The 26,254-nt window shown below is 36.5% G+C and overlaps 2 protein-coding genes across 2 annotated transcripts; one reads left to right on the top strand and one right to left on the bottom strand.

Annotated features, from left to right (window-relative positions):
- Window positions 1-201: 201 nt before the first annotated feature.
- On the top strand, window positions 202-3,621 carry LOC127174563 (serine/threonine-protein kinase pim-1). Its single transcript, XM_051125062.1, has 9 exons — window positions 202-237; window positions 437-554; window positions 1,345-1,439; window positions 1,517-1,567; window positions 2,370-2,748; window positions 2,834-3,010; window positions 3,103-3,232; window positions 3,278-3,446; window positions 3,556-3,621. Exons 1-9 carry the CDS (start codon window positions 202-204, stop codon window positions 3,619-3,621), a joined length of 1,221 nt encoding a protein of 406 aa, XP_050981019.1.
- A 2,132-nt stretch (window positions 3,622-5,753) lies between these two features.
- Window positions 5,754-23,043, bottom strand: kif5bb (kinesin family member 5B, b). Its single transcript, XM_051124312.1, has 26 exons — window positions 22,790-23,043; window positions 18,067-18,154; window positions 17,780-17,853; window positions 17,478-17,582; window positions 17,124-17,172; window positions 16,955-17,010; window positions 16,783-16,870; window positions 16,432-16,556; window positions 16,113-16,217; window positions 15,372-15,517; window positions 15,138-15,286; window positions 14,860-15,050; window positions 14,622-14,690; window positions 14,099-14,305; window positions 13,162-13,305; window positions 12,809-12,994; window positions 12,420-12,537; window positions 12,191-12,246; window positions 11,927-12,036; window positions 11,731-11,832; window positions 11,588-11,648; window positions 11,432-11,503; window positions 10,495-10,599; window positions 10,196-10,412; window positions 8,551-8,686; window positions 5,754-8,449 (listed from the first exon to the last, which is right to left on the bottom strand). Exons 1-25 carry the CDS (start codon window positions 22,913-22,915, stop codon window positions 8,556-8,558), a joined length of 2,880 nt encoding a protein of 959 aa, XP_050980269.1. The 5' UTR covers window positions 22,916-23,043; the 3' UTR covers window positions 5,754-8,449; window positions 8,551-8,555.
- Window positions 23,044-26,254: the final 3,211 nt, after the last annotated feature.

Below are 26,254 nucleotides of genomic sequence, written 5' to 3' on the forward strand. Positions count from 1 at the left end.
TAGAACTCGCGGGGTTTATAAAGAGCGTGACATTCTGACATTCTTTGTGGGTTAGTAGTAGTGGTTAGTGAGTATTCACAGCGATGGGACAGCGAGCGACAAAAGTGCGGCCGATATCGATTGGAGAGGTGTACGATCAACATCTAAGTACACCCCCAAAACCCAGCACCAACAGGGCGGTTCAACATCCTCATCCCCGCGATGAGACCCCTGTTGGTGCTGGAGGAGGAGGAGGAGGTGAGGAAGGAGGAGGAGGAGGAGGAGAGGAAGGAGGAGAGGAGGAGAGGAGGAAGGAGGAGGAGTAGGAGGAGGAGGAGGAGGAGGAGGAGGAGGAGAGGGAGGAAGAGGAGAGGAGGAGGAGGAGAGGAAGGAGGCAGGGAGAGTTGAGGGGAGAAGAAAGAGCAAGTGGTGGCAGAGGCTTCGCTCTTTCTTCAAGGCTGCCAAAAAAAATCCAAAGAGCAGCCCAGGTCAGGAATTGGTGAAGGAGCAGCAGCAGCAGCAGCAGGATGAGGAAGTGAAGAGGAAGGTGGCATGGGCCGGAAGAAGTAGTGATGGTAAATGACACACATCCATCTTATGAGAACATGTGCTTTACTTTGACCATGTAAAACTATCAGTACCCTCATGCACAATACAAGCCCATCAGTACATACAAGTCAAATGTTTACATGCACAGTAATTATTATACAAAAATATGAAAATGCATGTTTTTTTTTTTTTTTTACTTAGTACTGACTAGTATATGATGTTTACATGTGAAATTAATATTTGGATTTATAAAAATGACCCTGTTCAAAAGTTCACATTCTTAATACAGTGTTGTTACCTAAATGATGCACAGATGTGTTTTTGTTTTGTGATAGTTGTTCATGAGTCCCTTGTTTGTCCTGAAAAGTTTTTGTTTAGAAAAACCCTTAAGGTCCCACAGATTTTTGTAATGTAACTATTACAAAAGTTCAAATATCACTGATGCAGAGGCAAAATAAAATGTACACATTCCATTCAAAAGTTTTCACCCCCTGGCTCTTAATGCATCGTGTTTCCTTTTGGAGCATCGATGAGTGTTTAAACCTTGTGTAAAAGTTGCATATGAGTCTCTCAGTTGTTCTCAGTGTGAAAAGATGGATCTCAAAATAATACAATCATTGTTGGAAAGGGTTCAAATACACAAAAATGCTGAAAAACTAAATAGTAAATATTCAATATAGTCTCTATTAATTAATTAAAATACAGTAATTAAAATGAATAAATGAAACATGTATGAAAATTTGATTAAATACTATCTTCCACATCACAAGGCACTGATCTCATGTGAAATTTTGTTGAAACTTTATCTTTTCATAGACTACATCTTCAGCCGCTATTCAGTGGGCGATCAGCTGGGCAAAGGAACATTTGGTGTAGTGTATGAAGGGAGACGGCTGGAGGATGGTCTTAAAGTAAGTGAATATTAATAACACATTACCAAGCTAGCAAATGTTTTCTCCTCTAAATCTAATTTTTTTTTGTTCATCAGGTGGCTTTGAAATACGTCACGAAGACCCAGAACATGGAATGTATATTCATTGTAAGTACATGGCACTATAAAAACAATCTAAAATGTCTCATATTAATACAGTTGAAGTCAAAAGTTTACATTCACCTTGTAGAATGTGCAAAATGTTAATTGTATTACAAAAATAAGAAGGATCATACAAAATGCATGTTTTATTTTGTACTGACCTGAATAAGAGATGTTTACATATAGTCAAGAATAGAAAAGAGTAGTTGAATTTATAAAAATGACCCTGTTCAAAAGTTTACATACACTTGATTCTTAATACTGTGTTGTTACCTGAATGATCCACAGCTGTGTTTTTTTGTTTAGTGATAGTTGTTCATGAGTTCCTTGTTTGTCCTGAACAGTTAAACTGCCTGCTGTTCTTCAGAAAAATCCTTTAGGTTCCACAAATTCTGTGGTTTTTAAGCATTTTTTAGTATTTGAACCATTTCCAACAATGACTGTATGATTATAAGATCCATCTTTTCACACTGAGGACAACTGAGGGACTCATATGCAACTATTACAGAAGGTTTAAATGTTCACTGATGCTTCAAAAGGAAAAACAATGCATTAAGAGCTGGGGGGTGAAAACTTTTGAATTTGAAGATCAGGGTAAATTTAAATTTAATTTAATTTAATTTAAATTTAATAACTTATTTTGTCTTCTGGGAAACATGTAAGAATCTTCTGTAGCTTCCGAAGGACAGTACTATATGATATTAAGGCAAAATATGAAAAAATATACATATCTTCGTTCTGTTCAAAAGTTTTCACCCCCCCGGCATATGAGCCCTTGGTAACCATCATAAAAACTTGATTCCTCTAGCCCGATTTTCCAGCTCCCCTTCCCAAAGAGATCGCCCTTACCTTCCTGGCTAATAACGGTCACCACGTGCCGCAAATCATCAGGCTGCTGGACTGGACAGACCACCCTGACCACTTCGTAATGGTCCTCGAATGTCCCTCTCCCTGTGAGAACCTAGTAGAGTTTGTCAGGCGTCACGGTGGAAGCCTCGACGAAGACACAGTGAGGAACATCATGTGGCAGGCGGCTCTTGCTGCAAACGTCTGCTGCCTCCGCAGAGTGCTCCACCGTGACGTCAAACTCGAGAACCTACTAATAAACAGGGAGACATCCGTAGTCAAACTGATTGACTTCGGATGCGGGGACATTCTGAGGAGGTCACCATACGGGTCCTACTATGGTATGTATGATAGAATTAATCTCTTCCTAAAAGATACAGAATAATCATGCTGCATTAGTGCAAACTTACACGTTTTGACCTCCAGGCACAGCAGTGTACTCCCCGCCAGAGTACAACAGCTGGGGGATGTACTACGGCAGGCCAGCGACGGTCTGGTCACTAGGGATTGTAATGTTCACACTGCTGTGTGGACACTTCCCTAGTGACTTTGACTTGTTCTTGCTGCAGTACAAGCAGTTCTGCAAACCCGGCCTGTCAAAAGGTGAGATCTTTATCAATTAGCAGAATCATCATCAAAACATCTTAGAGTTTAGAATAGCATGATTGAAACATCCTTCCCGTCTTCCTGCACAGAATGCTGTCACCTCCTCAGGGCTCTCCTCCAAGAGAAGCCAAGTGAGCGACTTGGCTTGGGGCAAATCCTGTCCCACAACTGGTTTAAGGTAGTGAACCTGAGATCAGCTAAAGGAATTAATATCCTTATGTGAAGAAATTGCCAAGTCGAACCTGTTCTTCTGTTTTGTTTCAGGTTATCTCATGAGACCACTCCAGTTGGCGTCTCTCACGCAGCTTTGCGTCTTGCGGGCTGCAGTGGGAGACGCTTCCATCCCTCCTCTCGCCTTTGCGTCTTGCGGGGCGAGCAAGCCATGTGTAGCGTCTTGCGCCTTGGCTTGAGGAAGCAGTACTTGCGTCTGGCGGTACTGCTTCCGGAGGGATGTGTACATATTGTATATATATGTACATACTTCTTTTGGTTGCCCCTTTTTATTTTTCCAATCATGGCCGCTCCTGAGGTTCCTGTCACAGCTGTCCAAATATCAGAGCTCCACAATTAAAGAGCTCCCGTTCTCTGCCAACCATGCGAGCCAATGACACTAAAGAGGTTCCTTGATATGGCTGCTCCACACCTGCCAAAGGCACCCAACAGTGTCGTTGACTCCACAGAGGCTCCTGTAGCCAGAACCAGCACCAAAGGCCATCTCAGTGCACATCCACCTTGGGCTCCAAAATTCCCATTCATTCATCTCCACACAGGCCCATTCACTCATCTGCCAAAGATACAGCTGCAAGATACAGCTGCCAAAGAGGGTCCTGTAATGGGTACCAAGATCTCTAAGTTCGCCATGTTAGCTCGGTCCCAGAGCTCCCTGCCACAGAGTTTCCTGCTATAGAATGCAAAAAAAAATGCATTCTTAATTTGAACAAATGATTAAAAATGAGTTTCAGAATGTTCAGTTAATCATTTTTTTTACTCAAGAAACAGGGATCACACACATTAAAAATGCACTTCAAAGTGTCTACATCAATAAAGAAAATGTGTATTTTTAACAAATTTTTTAAATGATGTACACATCATGCAGATCCCTGTGTAAGTGTTTTAGAATTTTTTTTATAATTCTACATTAGAGAATTGTTCACAGTTCAACAGTTGTCAAGTATTATATATATATATATATAATGTATGCGTAATATATATACGGTATAATAGATTTAGAATAATGACCCCCAACTTTTAATATACATTTGAAGTCAAAAGTTTACATACACCTTGCAGAATCTGCAAAATGTTCATTATTTTACCAAAATAAGGGGGGTCATACAAAATGCATGTTAATTTTTTATTTAGTACTGACCTGAATAAGATATTTCACATAAACGGCATGTAGTCCACAAGAAAAAATAATAGTTGAATTTATAAAAACGACCCCATTCAAAAGATTGTTGTTACCTACATGTTCCCACAAATTCTTTGGTTTTTCAGCATTTTTGTGTATTTAAACCCTTTCCAATAAAGCCTGTATGATTTTGAGATCCATCTTTTCACACTGAGGACAACTGAGAGACTCATATGCAACTATTACATAAGGTTCAAAAACTCACTGATGCTCCAGAAGGAAACACAATACAGTAAGAGCTGGGAGGTGAAAACTTTTGGAATTTAAAGATCAGGGTAAATTTAACTTTTGTCTTCTGGGAAACATGTGAGTATCTTCTGTAGCTTCTGAAGGGCAGTACTAACTGAAAAAAAAAAAAAAAAATATTTAGGCAAAATAAGAAAAATGTACACATCTTCATTCTGTTCAAAAGTTTTCACCCCTGGCTCTTAATGCATCGTGTTTCCTTCTGAAGCATCAGTGAGTGTTTGAACCTTCTGTAATAGTTGCATATGAGTCCCTCTGTTGTTCTCAGTGTGAAAAGATGGACCTTAAAATCATACAGTCATTGTTGGAAAGGGTTCAAATACACAAAAGTGCTGAAAAACCAAATAATTTGTGGGACCTGTAGGATTTTTCTAATAAACAGCGAGCAGTTTAACTGTTCAGCGACTCATGAACAAGTATCACCCAAACAAAATTAACAGCTGTGGATCATTCAAGTCACAACAGTATTAAGAATCATTAGAACTATTATTTTCTCTTCTGGACTGTATGTAAACATCTTTTATGTTAAGTATCTTATTCAGGTCAGTACTAAATAAAAAATAACATGCATTTTGTATGATCCCTCTTATTTTGGGAAAATAATTAACATTTTGTAGATTCTGCAAGGTGTATGTAAAATTTTGAACTGTATGTGTGTGTGTACATACCATACAAACCATATAAAACCATATAAAACACTCAAAGTCATGCTGTATTTAGACCTCATTTCTTGTTGCTTAATTGTAAAGTCATTTATATCCTTGTTAAAATTATTATATTAACAGGCTCAGGCTTGATGACTCCAAGAAAACTATTTCTTTTTCAATGCTTCCCCCACCTGGTCATTTCATGCAAATGTAACTAAATTAAATGTAATTTTGTGTAATTAGCCCCAGTAATATTTTGAAGCCTGTGGACAAATGGTTACATGTGTTTCTACATCTTTCAGAATATATCTACAGCAACATATAACCATTACAATCACTAAATTTAACCATAAGGTCATTCCTGGAAAATGAATTCCAGCAATAATAAACAGCTTAGCATGCAACTCTCAATAGGAAAACCAAACATGCTCAGGTGTGTTTTACCCTATATTTTATTTGCGTTTCATGTCAAGGGGTGAAAACTTGCCTACAGTAAGCAACTGAAGGAAATATACACAGCAATTCAATCAACACTCTGAAGAACCAACTGTACACATTCTCTGATCACCGTTACATCTTTCCATTAGCGCCATTTAAGCAGAGTGTTTTCCCCAGTAACTGTTAAAAATGCAGATTCAAGGCAAAATAAAATACAAAAAACAACATTGACAGTCTTCAAAACACATGACCTCCTGCAGAAGCCCCTCAACAACAAGAATTATAAAACTCAGTGAGGAATTCGATGTTTGAGATGCAAATTTTCAGTTTTCAACAAGTGCATTTTTCAATTGAGATGGTAACATTTTAAAGTGCTTTTAAAAGATTAAATTCGGCGAACAAGACAACCGTTAGACAAGTGAGCATTAAACAATAAAATAAAATGGGAGGACTGTTGAGTGCGGTTTTTATTTCTTCTCCGTCGCTTTTCTTCAGTACTGCGAAATTTGCACTACACCAGATTCATATTGCACACAAAAGGTCTTAAACGCCATCTTCAATATTCCCCCTGCTACTACAGTACTATACACAGGACACCTAGTAGGATCTGGATCCAATAACAAAGGACAATGGAAACCAAGTACACTGGAATCTACATACGCTTGTCATAAGAAAAAACGGCTTTAAAAAAGACCAACAAAAGAACATGAACAGCAAAATCCCTAGTCTATAACAAAACAGAAATAAATAAAACTATATTATCTAGTTGCAAGTGCAACAATGAAAACATGACCTAAAATGATTAAATAAACCCCGCCCACCATTAAATAGGCCCCACCCATTAACACTAGTCAATGAAAGGCAGTAACATTGTGCTGAATGAAAAGCATAGGAACCGTATGAACTGTGGAGAGCCGATCAGCAGGTCTAAACAAGCAAACGCAAAACCAAAATGACAATTCACAATCGCGTTTTGGTTTTGTGAGCCAGAACTAAATGATGTGTTGGTTGCAATGCTCAAACCACCGGAGATTCGATCGCCATTTCCAAAATGCACAACTTCAAATATGGACCCTATAATGGACTAAACCGTACCAACTAAAATCAAATAAAAGGAAAAGACTCGGGAGTGAGGGTATATTGTGATTTCAATGGCTGTCTGACCATTGCACAAACCTCACTCCAACAAAAGGACAAAATTACACTAAATTTAAAGCAAACTACAAAACCGTATTGCTTTAACACAGCGTCTTTAAAGGAGAGGAGGGTGGGATATGATCACTTCCACATTCAAGAATCCCTTAACACAACCCAAAAAAGACAATTTTGTCATTATTTACTCACTCTCATGCTGTCCCAAACCCTAATAAATTTTGTTGCCCTGTACAAAATGTAAAACAAGTAGTGAAAAAAGCACTTTTGAGACTTTAGAGCCACTTAGGGCAAGATCTGAATTTAATAGTAAGTTAAAATTTTCAATTTAACTTCAATTTAACATCTCGATGCTTTTAATATTCTCCAAGCCTATTCATTTTAATGTCAAAAAGCAGTGTAAACATTTTGATAGCTTTTAGTGTTGCATAAAAGTAAAGTCTTAACAGGTTTGGAACAACATGTGGGTAAATAAATTGTGAGTTAATCGTTCATTGTTGGGTTTACAATCTCTAAAATTAAAAGCTAGATTCCCTGCCTACCAAAAACAATGTAACAGCAATCCTGCCTGGGAATATTGTAGGTAAAACTAAGAGGAGAAATCCACACATGATTAATAATGATTTGTAGTGATTGAGCTACGGAGCAGCATCGATGCGACAAACTCTATCGGCTTTAACAGTGAAACTGAAGTTAAATATTGAAATGAGCACGTGACATTGGTATTATTATTTTTTAACCTAGCTACAACTCATCTAAGACCTCTGACTGTGACATACACACAGGTCTTTATGCTGTAACAATGATTACTCGTACAGTGGTTTAAATATACCTGAAGCTCAGGTGCGTCTACATGAAGCAGCCTTTTCTCATTTCATTTAACTGCATCTCGTTTGTCTACCTTTCCTCATAATTTAAATCTTTCTTCTGAACATGTCCGTCATTACAAAAACTAGTTCAATGGTTCATATATACAGTTCAATTGTAGTGTTTAACTTACTTATTTAGGTGAAATGTTCAATAGAAACTACTCAAAGCAAGAGAGAACAAGCTAACTCTCTAAACAAACCCAAAATGTGAACGTACATAAATAAGGCTAAAATAATTCAGCTAGTAGTATTTTTTTGTTCCTTTTTTCCATTTTTCATTCATTTCTGCCTTTTTTTTTCTTTTGTAGTTTTGTAATACATTCAACTTGGCACAGTGAGGGACGTGGAGAGCAGGATGTGAGCAGAAACCTACTGTGCAAGAGTGAAGAGAGATACACGCTAGTGTCCACTGGTGCAAAAAGCCTGTCTTTTTTTGTGTTTGTGTTTAGTTTTCTTTATATTTTTAAAGGGAAGATATAAGAGATAAGAATGGAGGAACAACTGTACAGCCCAGACGGGGATAGTATTTCATGTTTCATACACATATATATACTTATATTCATTTTCATATGTATAGTATTGAACCCTCCCGTGCTGTGGAATGCCTGTTCAGCTTTTTGGGGTGATATCAGCTTCAGCTGGGGCTACTGGGGTTACGTTCAGCATTGAACAGCTGGAAAGAGTGAGAAAAAAAAGAGACAGAGGGTGAGAAAGGAGACATCCACAACCCATTTTACTCCGATCCTTGTGAGTTTTTTTGTAGCATGTACTCACTTATTTTACTGTTTGACTCCGCCTCCACCACGGATGCCCACTGATTGGTTGTTCTGGAAGAGCCCCGCCCCTGAGCGGTTGACATTGGGGTGGGTGGGAGAGGCGACAGGGGGCTGACCTGGTCTGATTGGCTTGGCTGTGAAAGAAGGAAATATTAGATTTAGGATTGTTTACTAAACTGGTCTACTAAATCCATCAATCAAAAATTGCTCCTAAAAACCCAAAGCCCTATAATACACTATAAGACTTCTGGACAGATTTTCAGTCTAATTTACAGTTTGGACGAATCAGTGCTAATCTGCAGGTTTTGGGCAGCCAGAGTTGACAGTTTTTCACAGAAAAGTGCCTAGTTTACACAGTTTAAAATAGGATTATATTATAATTATATTATATTACATTACATTTTATATACAATTTGGGATGATTTTAAAACTTCACTGTTTTTTTTGTTTTTTGTTTGGTAAGTGTATGATGCCTAAAAGTTGTTTTTAAACGTTGACAACAAACTGAAAAGCTTTAAAACTGGCTATTTAATGCATTAAATTCAAAGAAACCCAAATACTGGGTTCAGGCTGCTGGGTCATTTTATTGGGTTGTTTTTAATATTTTTACCCAGGTGATGGATCATTTTTCTGCACTCTAAAAAATGCTGGGTTCGGCCTGCTGAGTCATTTTTTAGGCTATTTTTAATATTTTTTACCCAGGTGTGCTGGTAGTTTTTCTGCACTCCAAAAAAAATGCTGTTTTTTTTTTTTTTTTTTTTTTAACTCAAATGCTGGGTTCAGCCTGCAGGGTCATTTTGTTGGGTTGTTTTTAATTATTTATTTTTTACCCAGGTGATGGGTAGTTTTTCTGCACTCTAAAAATGCTGGGTTATGTTTTTTTCTTTTTTTTTTTACTCAGATACTGGGTTCAGCCTGCTGGGTCATTTTTAATATTTTTACCCAGGTGCTGGGTAGTTTTTCTGCCCTATAAAAATGCTGGGTCATTTTATTGGGTTGTTTTTAATATTTTACCCAGGTGCTGGGTTGTTACAAGGTTATTTTTTAACCCAAAATGCTGGGTTCAGCCTGCTGGGTCATTTTACTGGGTTGTTTTTCATTTTTTCCCCAGGTGCTGGGTAGTTTTTCTGCACTCTAAAAAAAGGCTGGGTTATTTTTTTTTTTTAACCCAATTGCTGGGTTCAGCCTGCTGGGTCATTTCATTGGGTTGTTTTTAATATTTTTACCCAGGTGCTGGGTAGTTTTTCTGCATTCTAAAAATGCTGGGTTATTTTTTAAACCGAATGCTGGGTTCAGCTTGTCATCTTTTGATTATTACAGTTGCCTCTATAAATCTGTGATTTTCAATTTCCAGCCTATTTTAAGCTAGCAATATAATAATTTTTAAACAATAGTTGACTTAAATTAAACAATCCAGCATGTGTTCTGTCCAATATTTATCCAGCGCTGGGTTGCCAAATAACCCCAGTTGGGTTTTTTTAACCCAGCAATTTTAGAGTGTAGCAATCAACAACTTTCACTGTTCTTCTGTTATAGTATGATATTTTCAACCCTACCCAAGTCGACATGTCAAAAGACATCTGTCTTCCATAAGAACTTGGCTCAATCTAGTAACTGCGCTGTTTTAAAGTGTGTGAGCTAACCAATCTGTGCCGAGTGTCCTCTGCGGGCCATGTTCTTGGCTCTGACTGCCTCTTTGATGCGGTCCACCTCCTGTTGGTAGCGTTTGCGGTCGCGGGCTGCGTTCTCTTTGGCCTCTTTGAGTGCAGACTCTAGAGCCTTCACGCGCTCTGCCGTTGCCCGCAGGCGCTTCTCCAGCTTGGGCAGCTCACAGCGCAGGTCAGCGTTATCACGCACCAGCTAGACAAGAGAAAAAAAAGACGTCTGAGCATGTGTTTTGAGAGTAAGTCCATGGTGTCTGATGTTTTGAGTGTGTGTTTACCTGCTTATGCACTTTAGTGAGCTGCTCAAGGTTGTTCTCAAGGAATGAGATCTTCTGTTTTTGCGCCGCGCTGCCACCAGTGTCATCCGAGTCCATCTCAGCACTCTGAAAAATATGTTAATGCATAATTCAGGCAAGTCTGAGAGGGGTCAATAAAGTCATAACTGGAGTTTTATGATGTTTATTAGCTTTGATGGCAGTGATATAAACTAAAGGCTAACGGCCATAAAGAAAAAAAAAGGGGATGGGGGTAAATTAATTAATAATAATAATAATAATAATAATAATAATGATAATAATAATAACAACAACAACAACAGCAATAACAATAATAATAAAACAGTAAAAAAAAAAAAAAAAAAAAAAAAATAAAATAGTAATAAAAATAATTAAAAAAAGTAAAATAATAAAACAAATAATTTAAGAACATAGGGACAATAAACTTGTAATATTTATGATGATGATGATAATAGTAATAATAATAATAATAATAATAAAGTAAAATAAAAAAATTAAAAATAGTAATAACAATTCTAAAAGAAACAATAAAACAAAAATCAAATTTAAAAAATGTAATAAAAAAGTAAAATAATAAATACAATAATTTAAGAACTAACATAGGAACAATAATACTAAAAACGTATAATAATATTTATAATAATACTACTACTACTAATAATAATAGTAATAAAATCATACAAATACAATATATACAGAAAATATACAGAAAATGAATCAACAGAAAAAGTGTTTTAAAAAAAAGCCAACTATATACATGAACCTATAAAACAAGTCTAATGTTTAGGTTTTTATAGGACCGTAACTCAGTGTTAGACATTATAATTTCAAGAAATATCTACATTGCAACTATTTAATTATCTGGAGTAATTTTTTTACTAATTTCAGTTACAGAAGAACGTGTTTACAATAGTTGTACCTTCTTCACCCGTGTGGCCAGATCCTGAACAAAGAGCTTCCTCAGGTTATGAAGAGTCTGCAGCTCTTTGGCCTGAGGAGAAGAGAGCAATCAGAGCATGCACACATGCATACAAAGATATAAGAAACATCTCATGCACTGAACAAAATGACCTACCACTGTCTCCTCCAGGCCTTTAAGATCCTGTCTGGCCTGTTCCCTTCTGTCCTGCATCACCCTGTAAACATATTTTTGCATTAACACGCCATAAACATTTCTGTACACTTTTCAAATCTTAGCATGTTCGGTGCATGTCATACGTGAGCTCGTGCAGTTTACGGCTCTTCTCCTGGTCAGTGGTTTTGAGTTTCTCGTGCTCCACTTTCAAGCGCTCCTGCTCCAACATGATCTTCTGGTTCTGACTGCAGAGAGAAAACAAAGAGAAAAATGACCCTGTGTATCCTCAATTCATCATCTGATGAGATGAAGATGTAGATGAAGATTTGCATGTCTTACTCCTGGAGTTCAGTGATGAGTTTTTCCTTGATCTCCAACTCGTCTCTCAGGCTGCTCAGCTGTTTCTGATGAGCTTCTCTGTGGTTCTGGATCTGCTGCTCAACTGCAGCCTGTACAGACACACATTCAGAGAAACTATGATTCTCTATTAAAATAAACAAAAGTTCTACCCAAAGCTTCTTCTGAATCTTGTGGTATATATACATACATAAACTCACTAAAAATCATTGTTATGCAATTGAAATGTTATTATAAAATGCTTACCTTGACTTCATTAGCACTCTGTATCTCATTCTCCTTCTCCATGGCATGAACTTTCTCTGCATAAGGGAAAATAAACTTCATCACAACTTCATCACAACTTCTTTCTCACCCAATGCAGTCGCACCACAAGAGGGCAGTAAAAGTTGGTCGGTCTGCGCCACAGTTTTTATATGGCCATTAAAATGCATTTATGAGAGGGTAAAAAAAAAGCATGTGTGTGTATTTGTACCCTGTGCGCTGAGTTTGACCAGTTCCTCATTGAGAGAGTCGACGTTCTCCTCCAGCTGTCTCTTCTTCTGTTCGATGTTTTGCAGATACTCTGTCAGGGACTTGATCTTTGCTTCATACTGTAGACAAATACAAACATATAAATCTTAGGATCCATTTAAAGCTTGCTGTAAATGCCATGCTAGTATTGCAATGAAGAACATACGGTGTTTCCATTTAGCTACAGATACATTAATTATCTAATAAAACATAAAAGTGGTTTTACCAGCAGAAGAGCTGTGTAAACACTCTTTTATTTTCAGTCAATGCTATGAGAGTGAGTAAACGATATTTTAAATGAACTATTAATAAAATGCAAGATTTGTTGTTTTATGTCGTTTTTGCATTTACCTGAGAGATACGGAGCTGACAGGCTGCGAGCTCCTTCTCATTCTCATCCATCTTTTTGTTGCTCTCGGCTTGAGCGCTTTCCAGCTGTTTGCTGCGCTTCACTAGAGTTTTCACCTCTGACTTCATCTTACTGATGTACAGACGAGCCACTGTGAACTCTTCATCAATGAGACCTCCACCCTCATGCTGAGGAGACAAAACACAGACAGAAGGAAAGAGAAATAATTGAGGTTAGAGAGGAGGGTGAGCAGTTAAAACAATGCAAAGAGAGGAAAACAACAAGCAAGGACAAAGAAAAAACATAAATATAAAAGTGAAATAAGTTAATACAACAACTTTTTTGGCCTTTTTACCTTAATGTCATTGCTGCCTACGGCGATGCCAATCTCTGCCAGGTCTTTAAGCAGTGATGACATCATCTCAGTAACTCTCTTCTTCTGATGGTTGGTCATTTCCTTCAGTTTCTGCAGCTCAGAGTCGATAGATGCAAGAACGCTCTGCAACAACAGACAGCTCAGATCAGTAAACAGTACCAAGACATTACTTAAAATTACTGACTTACATTGATATAGTTACCCTGTTGCTTTACATATATTATTATAAATAATAATGTTTCATCAGGGGTGCACATAAGTTTTTCCCCCAGCCTGGTTCTCATAAGAGCACCAGGAGATTGGGTTTGGTCCCTTACTCTGCACATAGTGTGACCCATCAAGTAAAACTAAAAAAAAAAAAAAAAAAAAAAAAAATAGTGATGATAATATTATTGCACTTTTTATATTATTATTATTTTATTTTATAAAATAAACAAAATAATAAAGTGTGATAATACTACTACATTTTAAAATAAAAAGGGAGTATTAAATAAAAATGCACTTATTTTATAGTAAACTTAAAATTAAATGCTAATATCTACTTTTTTAAATATGAATTTTCATATTAACTTAAAATCAGCTTTTATTTTGGTGGGTTGCTGGCAAATAAGGATATGCGTTGCCAGGTTTAGTGCTGCCGACTGAAGAGCATCAGTGAATGAAAGCAGTGGACAGCCTAGATTTATGCTTTCAGTTCAAATAGAAATCTTATACAGTATTACAATTTGTTGATCTAAAGTGTCAATTGTGCATTAACAACTGTCAACCCTGTCAGTATGCAAATAAGTGGTCTGAACTTATCTACACAGCATTTCTTTTTAGTCTGGCTGCGCAACATTTTGGTAAAAGAAACTTTCGCATATGATTAAACAATGGTGAAGAAAACAGTGTTTTTAAATGAAGGGTTTCTCCTTACAGATTTCTGGTTGAGCTCTTCACTCAGGGCTTCAAACTCCTTGGTCTTGTCCTCCACCTCCTGACTCTTCTGATCATAGTTGACTGCGAGCTCCTCCAGGGCCTGCAGCACCTCCTTCACCTCCTCTTTAGAAGCCTCGTTCTCCATCTGAAGACGGGTGAGCTCCGCCTGCAGGTTGTCATGGTCCCTTCGCGTTGAGGCCAGCAGCTACAACACAAAGATTTCATTTTGTTTTGCATTGTGACTTTACTGCTATTACAATTAGACATGTTCCTCAACTTTAGGGTCATTAGTGTTAAATTCTTAAGGAGAGAGAAGAGGGGACTGTGATGGGAACTCAAAATGTAAGGAGCGTGTGCACTTAGTCAGAATGTTATTTATTATTTATAGTTCTTAATGGCAAAGGGCAAACCCAAACTCCCAAGTTTTTAGTCTCCAAATGATTCACAGCCAACTAGGAGACAGGGCACTCTTCTTATTTATGGGACATAATGTAAATCTGATGTGCATGTTCAGCTCTTACCTCTTCCTGATCCAACATCTGCTGCTTGAGTTTCTCAGCCAGCTGAGACTGCTGATTTATCTCATCATCCTATAGACAGACAGCAGAGAGAGAGAAACACACAATGAATGAGTCTTGAACCGCATCTTAATTATTTTACAACAAAATTTCGTTTTTTTTGTTTATTGTTATACACAACAAATTTTCAAAGAAAATCTCAAAATGGCTATTAATTCCAAAAATGTCCAGTTCATCTCACCTTGTCATCCAGCTGTTTGTAGAGTTTAGCCAATTCAGCCTCACACTTCTCACGCTCAGCGTCAGTGAACTTAAGGCCGGGCATGCTGGGAGACGAAGTGATTTTATCATTATTAATCACATTATCCAAGGCCAGAACATCTGCGTTTGCCTTCTCCTTATCGTACTGCTCCTCAATAGGGACGCTCTCACCTAAAAACACACAAAATACAATACAGCTGTCTGCCTTTTTTAATAAACACAGCTTGATGAGTTTGAGTGTGTGTGTCATTACAGTACCATTCCTCCAGCGGTTGAGCTCGTTCTCCAGCCAGGTGATGGTGTTCCTTAGTGTCTTGTTCTTTTCTTTCTCCTTCTCATATTTCTTCTTCCACTGCTCGGCTGTCAGCTCCACATTCACAGACACTGTGTTCTTGATGGTCTTTGCTCTAAAAACAGTGAGAACAGTAAAAATGAATTGGCGCTCAAAACGAAAGTTTCCTTAAAACTCTCAGTGTGGGTATATCTCATCACCTCTGTCCGAACATGAGGGTAGATTTGGTCTCGGCTTCATTGAAGGAGGATGGAGAGCAGCAGATCACTATAGTGGTCCTGCAGTTTCCACCCAGAGAATCCTGCAAGATCCTCGTCATCTTACTGTCTCTGTAGGGAACGTACGTCTGACAGGGAAAAAAAAATAATCATTCATTAGCCCATCCATGAAAAAAAAAAAAAAAAAAAAAAACATTCTGCTGAATTACAAAAAAGGCCTTATATGGTCTAATTTGGTGATGCTGAGTTCAAAAATATCAAACTTTCTTTTTATATACAATTAAAGGTTTTTTTTTTATGAACATGTATCAGCTTTAATGCACTCTTTTGAATCTGCAATTTTCTGTTGCAGATTGGATCTGGGTCATGCTTGCATTTTTTCCTGTCACTGGCCATAATTTTAACCTTGAAATCAGGATTAGGCATAAAATAATGCCTCCAGAATCATTTATACATGTGAAAATCAGCTTAGAACTGAACAAACATTTGTAATTTGGCTCAAAATCATGTATTTGTGACTGTTTATCTTGTGATTGAGGGATAATACAAGACTTCTCCACTTTGCAATTGATTGTGGAAAGCAAAAATGATACAAATGGCTAAATTTTGTAAGAAAGTGTGGCATGCTTGAACAAAACAGGCGCTATTTTTGAAATCAGCACCCCAAAATTAGTACGTAACAACGTGAAGGTGAATTGTGCAGCTCGGATGCATCACACCTACCGTTCCTTCAGCCAGAGCTGAGATGACGTTGCCCAGAGCGGAAAGAGATTTGTTAATATTTTTGGCTTCATCCAATACAGCACCCTCTGCTCCGGTTTTACTGACCTGCAGTCCAAAACATCAAATCAGAGACAGTTCTGCCACAAATGAAACTAATAGTAATAAGGAACTAATCAAATCTCAAATACTATTATGGATGCTGAAGTGAAAACAGCTTAGAATAACAGAGTTAAAAATGTCTGTGAATGAGCTTAAAAAGAAATAAAAAGAACAAGTGAAAGGGAAAGAGGAAGTGAAAAGAGATAAGCAGAAATATTACCTTCTCGCTTCCTGCTAAATCCACCAGGTAGAGTTTCCCGCTCAGTTTCTGCTCCGTCTGTGTGTTCTCTTGCTTGACGTTTATCAGGAAGATACTGTGACTCCTGGAGCTGTGCTCGTTCATGTCTGACAAACACCACAGGAAAAAAACATGAGTTTCCATTTTCACCCAACTTTAACTACATGCACACAACAGGACACTCTTTTGGTCGTATAAACATTTAAAAAAAATCAAATAAGAAAGAACAACACTGAAACTACTCTTGCTAATATAAGAGAGCAACAGGTGTGGAAAAGTTCAGCCTGCTAAAAACAGCTATGCAGTGTGTCTGACTTATTTGCATTGGCTTACTTGTGACAGCCACATGTCTGTTGGATTTGCCTTCATCAATGGTGTCCATCACTTCCTCCGGGCTACATACAAAGCGTTCAGTACAACCCTGCAGATGGAGAAAGAGATAAACAAAACGTGAATCACTTCTTCAGTAATGCATGCACAGCTAATTACTAAAACAACGCCTTACCTTTACATAAGGAACTCTGTTCTTGTCTTCATGTACAGACAGGTTGGTCTTGGATACTGAAAGATAAAACAATGATTATTATTAATGTAATACGACATGGTTACACAATCTCTAATACATAAAACAATGCATAATTAATAGAACCTCTATCATATTCAGTCATACATACCATCCAGCAAATCCCTGATCTTGTCCAGGTAAATCTCAAAATAGGAGACCTGCCAATGCAGAAAAGCTCTGTGAGTTTTATTACCAGTAGTCTGAAAATTAATACACTGCTGTGCAAAAGTGTGGGGTCAGTAAGATTTTTTTGGAAAAAAAAGTCTTACTAAGGATGCATTTTAATATTGTGAAATATTATTCTAATTATATATATATATATATACATATTTATACACACATCATATTTATATTCCTACAACTTTTGACCTTTTATATTTCAAATCATTAATTTTTTCCAAGTCTGAAAATGTCAGTGGAAACCCTGTGAATAATTAGCCCTCAGTTGTGGTGCATTTCCAACCTTGATATGGAATTCCAGGTTTTCATCCATGGAGTAAATGTAGTTGAAAATATCCTGGACGATCCGTGGAATAATGCCCATGCCATCTGGATCGTGAAGGTTCCCCTAAACAATCGCACAAACACACATTCAATCGCTATGATAATGTCTGATAATTTACGATACAGTAAATGTACTGATAGTCCTGACTAGCAAAAAACAGTGGAGTTTGTTTTAAAGTAGCTAATTGTTGAAAATCAAACCGCTTGTTGCAATAAACAATTCTTTGTGGCTCTAAATGTGTTTTCTACAGGAATTCTCACCTCCATGGTGTGCGTTTTTCCAGAAGAGGTTTGTCCATAAGCAAATATTGTACCGTTGTAACCCTCAAGCACATCTGCAGGGAACAAAAACACAACACAACATACCATTTGAATAAACGCCCCATATAAGACAAACAGTATGTAGTGATGCTTAAATAATATCAATGAATAATTAATGATTAAAGATTAACAGCAGCATAAAAGAGTGTGGCTTTGACTATTAATTGTGGCTATTTCCTGAATCATGTGATCAGGTTGCCATGATTCCTAGAGGATTCCTTTCTCACCTTTAACAATCTTTTGAGCACAAGCATTGTAAACCTGCTCCTGAGTAGTGTTAGACTGAAACACCCGATCAAACATGTACGGCTTTCCCTGGAGGGAGAGAGAGAGAGACAGACAGAGAATGAATGATGGCTCATTATGCATACCGTATACGTGTAACTCTAAATCAGCAGACCACAGTCATAAGACTCAAAGATCATCCTTTAGAGAAATTCAGACCAAGCCTCATTAATACAGGCTAAAAAACTAAACATACTTCCTTCCTATTACAAACGGCTTTAACTATTAACACAAACAGCAGAATCAGTAAATCAGAAATGAAATTCAGCTGTTATAACATAATAACATCATTTTATCAGAGGTCTTCCACCCAGCATGAGCTCACTCTGTATAGCTATAAACAGATTGTGCAGTGAACATCCTGTTTATTAGCAGCCTATTAGCATTTTACTAGCTTCCTTTAGACGTTTTTGAATTATTCCTGTTTTTCTTGAACTATACCATCTGCAAGATGAATATCATTAAAAGACAAAAGTGCAAGACGCACTGCAACTAATTTTTTAAATACCAATATTTCAAAATGCCAATAATACACCACTACTGGTGTTTTACATAAAACATTAATACTGTGACCTTGTGAAATGTATGTGATGAGCGTAAGACTGAATACAGCTAAATATTTTTATGTATTTTACTTTTAATGAATAAATTAAATCAACAAGCACATCAGTCTGCAAGTAATTTAATCAGTAACTGATATGAATTATCTGGACTAGACTGAACCAACAAATGACTCACTTGCTTACCAAAGTGGTATTTTATAAAACAAACAAAATATGTTGAAGAAACTAGTATAGATTATCATTTAGCATGCTTTTGACACCAAAACTAAATACATAAAGAAACACTGTCCAAAAAAAACACCAAGATGACTTTTCCATGACCACATCCGTCAGCAGTGCATCTCTAAAAATAGAGGTGACAGCACAAATAATCTACCCAATAACAGGCATAAATTGTGTATAACTGTTGTGCATTAGATGGCCATTTTCCTTGATAGCATTACACAATTCAATCACATAAGTGGGATGAACATGCATGGTATTTAAGAATATGATATCAGCACTAGCAGTGATTACAGTAGAAGGACTGTCATAGGAGGCTGGAGCAGTAAGTAATCTCTTTACATTCAGGTAAACTCCCATTGATTCATACAAGACGATCACTAATCACCTTACAACTGACTGACACCCATCAGAAGACAATATATCACAATCCGGTCAAATATAAAGCTGAGACCCCTCACAAGACACATCAGACCTCCTCTAAGAGATTCAGACCTCGTTGAGAAATAAAACATAAACAGGTTGATTTGATACCCAAGAGCCTGAAAGAAGAGCTTTACAGATTATATGACATAACAAAAAGTGTTTCATTGTCTTTTTTTGATCTATGGGCTTCATGTGTTTTCCATCTCAATGAATTTGTAATATAAATACAATAATTTATATAATACAGTACAATAATAATATAAATGTGTAATATAAATAAGAGCTGATTCTTTTAAAGAATCAGTCTGACAAATTCTTCACCGGATGAACTTTAAAGGTTACAGAAGCAGATTCTGTGACGAATCTGCTCATTAGCAGTCAAACTTCCTCTCATGATACTAATTGGTTGAAATCGACATGACCTTACCACACCAGACTGACTATAACACAAGACTAGATTATCCAGGTGAAGAAACAGCTGTGAATGTAACACATCTAAGCAGATTAGTCTACCTGACCAACCTCTAACACAGCAATACACTCACATCCACCACAGCACAAGCCTACATCTAAAATTAATTTTAATTGCAGGCTTATATTGATGTTCAGTGGCCAGTTCTAATATCAATCATGGATCTATAAATCTTTATCTATACATCCATATAATCTTAGCAAATGACACACAAAATTGCTGACTTTAATGAACAGTGACCTACACAATCTCTAAAAAAATACTTGAAAACTGACAATGTGCATTATATTTTAGACTATTATTAATAATATTGTAACTTTTTTTAAAGAGACAACTCTTTTGTTAATTGGTAGGCAAATTTATTGGCTGATGCCAATAATCTTAACATCAGTGCTCTTATAGTATTATCTATATAATATTACAATATTTAAATTTGTATATATTATTATTCATTTATATTTTCAGTTTTCATTGTAATTTTAGTCATTTTATTACATGCTTTCACCATTTTTTTTTTTTTTTTAAGATATTTACATTTACCTGTATTTTTATTTCAGTTTTGGCTTTATTAATTTTAGCACTTCTGCTTATATTTATTTTATTTTAATTTTTCATTGAAGTGTTATATTTATATAAAACTCATTTTATTTTAGCTTTATTTTAATTAACACAATTAACAGATGTTATTAAACAATCAGCAGAAAATCTTTTTTAAATAGTTTAATCGTTTTAATAGTGTATTTTACTGTTCCTGATATATCACTACAACATCTACCCAGCACTTTAACATGGTAAAGCAACTTCCGAGAAAACTTGATTTTCTCAACCTCCACCAACACGGATATTTAAGATTTTGATGTCAAATAACTTAAACATTCAGTGACTGAATTGTCTCAATAATCAAACATATTTGTAAAATTAATAATGCACAACATCACAGCTTCTGAATTTCAAATGACTTATTTTATGGTCTTCAGACAATCACAAGACTACATGAAGACTGTTTTTGTGTAGCTCAATGTCCTGAGGCCTCCTCCACAGCCAGGATTGGAACAGCACTGTTTACAGCTCTCAGTATTCCCAATGAGTGATTATAATTATGCTCCCAACGGTCACAGAGACAAGAACGTTCGTCACATGTTAGTTTCAAACACGCATGAGAGTGTGTGCTGTGCTTGCAGAGAGACAAAGAGAGTAAAGAAATGAACAAGCATAAAAAGAGCTGTAATTACAGTACATTCCCTTATGAACTAATAGTGAAATGAGACGGATATCAACGCAACAAGACATGCATAATCCATATGCCTATCCTTGTATGTGTGGCTGGACAGACAGGTTTGGTTTCCTTCGTTACAGAAAGATTTATGGCCCAATTTATGACCTTATCCACCTGCTGAAAGCCATTATACCAACACACACACGGTCCATTACACCGGACCGGGATAGTTGCACTGGTGCTTGATGCTGACTTGCTCAAAACAGCTGGAAGACAAAACTCATTTGGCCGACTCTCAAATACACACACACAAAACACGTCAGTGCACTGGAAAACAAAAGGGTGAGTGTTGGACAGACAGTATGGTGTCACTGCAGAAATAAAGGCCAAGATGAAAAATTCCAGACGTGATATTGCAATTTAACACAAACTACCAGGGCAGACTGTCCACAGCAAAACCACAAAACTGCTCCGCCTTATACTCAGCTGTACATTACAGAAACTGCATAAAGAAACTTTAGGACATGACTCAACACCTCATAAAACTATATTTCACTCTAACAGATATCTATAATGCATTGAGTTCAAACAAGCTCTTTAAATGTACGCAGAAGCATTATTTACTGACATCAAATAACATAACTACAATTTCCAGCACGAAAGCCATTTTCATAATGTAAATAAATTAGTAATGATACTTTGACTAAAAATAGGAAGGATGTGCACAAAGCCAATATTACACCAAACTAATGATGTCAGCATTTTAATGAGAATTAATACTTGTTTACAGTCTTTGAACAGTTATGAATCCAAATTTAAACATAAGTAAATGACTTTAACTTCAGAAGAGGTGAATTTAAGTCATTAATAATTAATACTAATATAATGAATAGCTTATTTATCTGGCCAACATTATTTACTCTTAAAACCTTACTTTTACAAACAACATATTGTAATAAACTAACCTAAAACCTGAGGTGTAGGAATATTTAAATGACATATAGCCTAACTAGTGTCAAATATATGCAGGCCTATAAATAAACAAACAAAAAAATACAGAAAGTGGGCTGACTTCATTTCATGCCCTAAAAATACACATTTGTCTGTTCCTAATAAAAACACAAATAATAAAGCCGTAATAAATGACACGAAACGTTCTTTGTTCATTCATGTTATTAACTTAAACTAGGCCAAATCATAACAGACTGATATTAGTGACTGTTATGATCATATGTACTCAATTTACTCATTTTTAACACCTACTAACGTTAATTACAGTATGAAATGTAAAATACGTATAGATTTAGTTGTTTTTCTAAATGAAAACAAACCGATTAACATTAGCACAGGTGCTAGCGGTTACTTATCAAACCATTTAACATCAAAATGTATTTCGAAATGCGCTGAAATACAAAATTACGCTTAAAAAGTTTAGGTAAAAAAAATCTAAAAGTCGAAAATAAAACATTTTGTGCCATCAACATTGTGCTGCATTACATCTAAGGGCTGTTAGCTACCGAGCTAACGATGGTTTAACGTTAAAACTCTTCATTTTACAAATACGTTACTGGTTTAAAGCATCACGCACAAAATTTCCCACACAGAATGATTCTAAAATACGAATTACGATCATATTTTCACACAAACGTGTATTAAAGATGATATTTTCTGTCAGGATACGTCTGCAGGTGGTTAGCGGATGCTAACAGAGATGGACGACGGGTGTCACCGCGGAAATTCTTCATGATATTATGTTTTAAACTCACCCCGATGACCACATTGTCCTCTCCTTGAAATTTGGGGATGTATTTGTCTCCCCTCATCACCTCCGAACTGTTTAAAGGCCGAAAACGGCACATGACTTTGATGGTGCACTCGGCCGGGTCCGCCATCTTCAGCTGTGAGGAGGAGGATGAGGAGGAGGATGATGATGATGATGGTGAGCGCTCCTCCCGACCGTCCTCAGCTTGGTGCGTTTGGTCTGTTTTGGAAGTGGGTTCTGACAGAATGGGTTTCGGATGCAGGGAGTGAAGTTGCTGTCACACCCCCTAACACAGGCGCACAGAGATAATGAAACAAGAAGGGGCTAACGTTAGTTGTCACACTGGGAAGCTGTCACAAAGGATATTTCATAGCAATACATCCATTAAGAATAATACAAATGCACCAACTTAGATTTACATGGCTTTTAAATACTTTAAACTTTAAAAATTCACAAAAAAAATTCCCTTGGAAACTAAAATTGCTTGTGACAACTTGCCCCATAATGAATCAAATGCACTTACAAAGTCTTAAATTCTACATCAGAGCTCCTTGTTTCTGTTTTTGACACTGTCAAGTGTGACAAGTGTTTTATACTGTATAGTTTTCCAGTAACCCTCAAGATGCACACACACACATCGCTAACTATTCTTTGCAGACGCAGCATTGATTCTGGATGATTCAGGGATCCGTTGGATCCTGATGGATGTGTGATGCCAGGGGATGTCAGAGATGCTTTTGCAGAGCCAGAGGCTGAATTCTGGTGGATATTGGATGGTTAAATATAAACATCTTGTATCAGCTCTGATTCACTCACGTTGATTAAGCATAGGCTTGTTGATTTATAAGTGTACGGTTACTTCCACTACAGTCAAAAGCCTGGGTGTTATATTAGACAGCAACTTGTCTTTTGAAAATCATATTTCTCATGAAAAACAGCATTCTTCCATCTTAGAAACATTGCCAAGCTGCGAAACATGTTACCTGTTTCTTATGCAGAAAAGCTAGTTCACGCATTCATGACCTCTAGACTGGACTATTGTAATGCACTACTAGGTGGTTGTCCTGCATCTTCAATAAACAAGCTACAGATAGTCCAAAAAATGCAGCTGCTAGAGTCCTTACCAGGTCAAGAAAATATGATCATATTACCCCAATTTTAAAGTCTCTGCACTGGCTACCTATTAGGTTCTGCATCAGCTATAAAATAGTACTTCTTACCTATAAGGCACTTAACAGTTTAGCTCCTGCATACCTAACTAGTCTTCTACCACGCTACAATCCATCACGCTCCCTAAGGTCACAAAACTCTGGACTGTTGGTAGTACCTAGGATAGCAAAGTCCACTAAAGGAGGTAGAGCTTTTTCGCATTTGGCACCCAAACTCTGGAACAGCCTTCCTGATAACGTTCAGCGTTCAGAAACACTCCCTCTGTTTAAATCTAGATTAAAGACACATCTTTTTAGCCAAGCATTCAAATAATGCATCTCATAAACTTTTCCTGCAGTTATATCTGATCGAATGTTCATTATTAATCTTTTAGCTCTGGTTTAACAAATCTTCCTTTTCTTAGTTTGAACAGCAGCTACGCTAATTATGTTCCTGTTTGTTCTCTGTTTTTGCCATGGGATTGACATCCCGTGGTAACTAGGAATTCACAAGCTCCAGTCTGGATCCAGAACACTTAAGAAGAGAAGATGCCAACCCCACAGAGGACTTCAGATGATGCCAACCCTGAAAACATACAGCACTACCGAATTCTGCTACTAATTTATAGTGTTCTTTGTCTGTTTGATTACGTCATTAATTGATCTTTACCACACATCTCTACCTACTACACTACTACATACACTACCGTTCAAAAGTTTGGGGTCAGTAAGACTTGTAATAGTCTTTAAAGAAGTCTCTTATGCTCATCAAGGCTGCATTTATTTGATTAAAAATATAGAAAAAAAACAATAATATTGCAAAATGTTTTTACAATAAAAAATAATGTTTTTTATTTTAACATACTTTAAAATAGAATTTATTCCTGTGATGAAAAGCTGAATTTTTATCAGCTGTCACTCCAGTCTTAAGTGTCACATGATCCTTCAGAAATCATTCTAATATGCAGATTTATTATTAGAATGATCAATGTTGGATAATATCAACAGTTGTGCTGCCAAATATTTTTTGGAACCTGTAATTTTTTTTTTCAGGATTCTTTCATGAATAACAAGTTTTAAAAGTACAGTGTTTATTCAAAATATAAATATTTTATAACACTGTAAATTATTTATTATTAACTTTTAATAAACTTTTAATTATTACCTTAATACATCCTTGGTGAATAAAAGTATTAATTTCTTAAAAAAAAAAAAGAAACAATAAAAATGTACTGACCCCAAACTTTTGAACGGTAGTGTATATTGTAAAAATGTCAATTTGGTGTAAAGCTGCTTTGCAGCGGTATGCATTGTGAAAAGCGCTATACAAATAAATTTGAATTGAATTGAATTGAGTTGCTAAAGATATGATAAAGGAATATTCCAGATTCAGAACATAAAGTTAAGTTACCACATGAATGAAAACAACTCCCGTTTTGACTTCCTGCCAACCATAACGTCATGCACAGATGTCGTTGGTGGAAATTACTCATCACAAGTGCTGCATGGACAAATACACTGTACCCGGGTGTGGCAGGAGGACACATGGCTGGAAATACTTCAGATCTCTGAGTATGAGCAACGGTAGCGATGCTTGCATTAGCAAATGCTGATAATAATTAGAAACAGCATTTTCAGAGTGGTCGCTGCTGGTACAGATTTAGTTCTGAGATGCATAACACATTTTTGTGGTTGAAAGTATGTTTCTCAGTTGCACTACTGTATTGACGCAGATGGCCCAACCAGCTGCTACTTCAAAAGACATTTCATAAGTGATGAGATTTGGGAGTTATTAGGTTACAGAAGGCAGAGGTACATCAATGAAATGCTGTACCAATTAAAGTCAACATGAGAGACACTCAATTAATGATACTTTTGTAACATGTCAAGTCTTGTCAAGGTTTTTTTTTTTTTTTTTTTTTTTTTTTTTTGGTAGAAATGAATACTTTCATTCAGCAAGGATGCATTAAGCTGATCAAAAGTGGCAGTGAAGAGATTTATAGTATGAAGGTTTCTATTTCAAATAAACGCTGTTCTTTTGAACTTGAAGTATTAAATGTTTTCAACATTGATAACTATAAGAAATGTTTCTTAAGTAGCAAATCAGCATATTAGAATGATCTCTGAAGGATCATGTGACACTGAAGACTGAAGTAATGATGCTGAAAATTCAGCTTTGCATGACATGAATAAATTACATTTTAAAACATATACAAATAGAAAACGGTTATTTTAAATTATAAAAATATTTCACAATATTGCTGTTTTTTTCTGTATTTTTAATTTTAAAAAAATGCAGCGGTGAGCATAAGACAGGGGTG

This window comes from Labeo rohita, chromosome 12, assembly GCF_022985175.1.
Source record: "Labeo rohita strain BAU-BD-2019 chromosome 12, IGBB_LRoh.1.0, whole genome shotgun sequence".
Taxonomy (NCBI): Eukaryota; Metazoa; Chordata; class Actinopteri; order Cypriniformes; family Cyprinidae; genus Labeo; species Labeo rohita.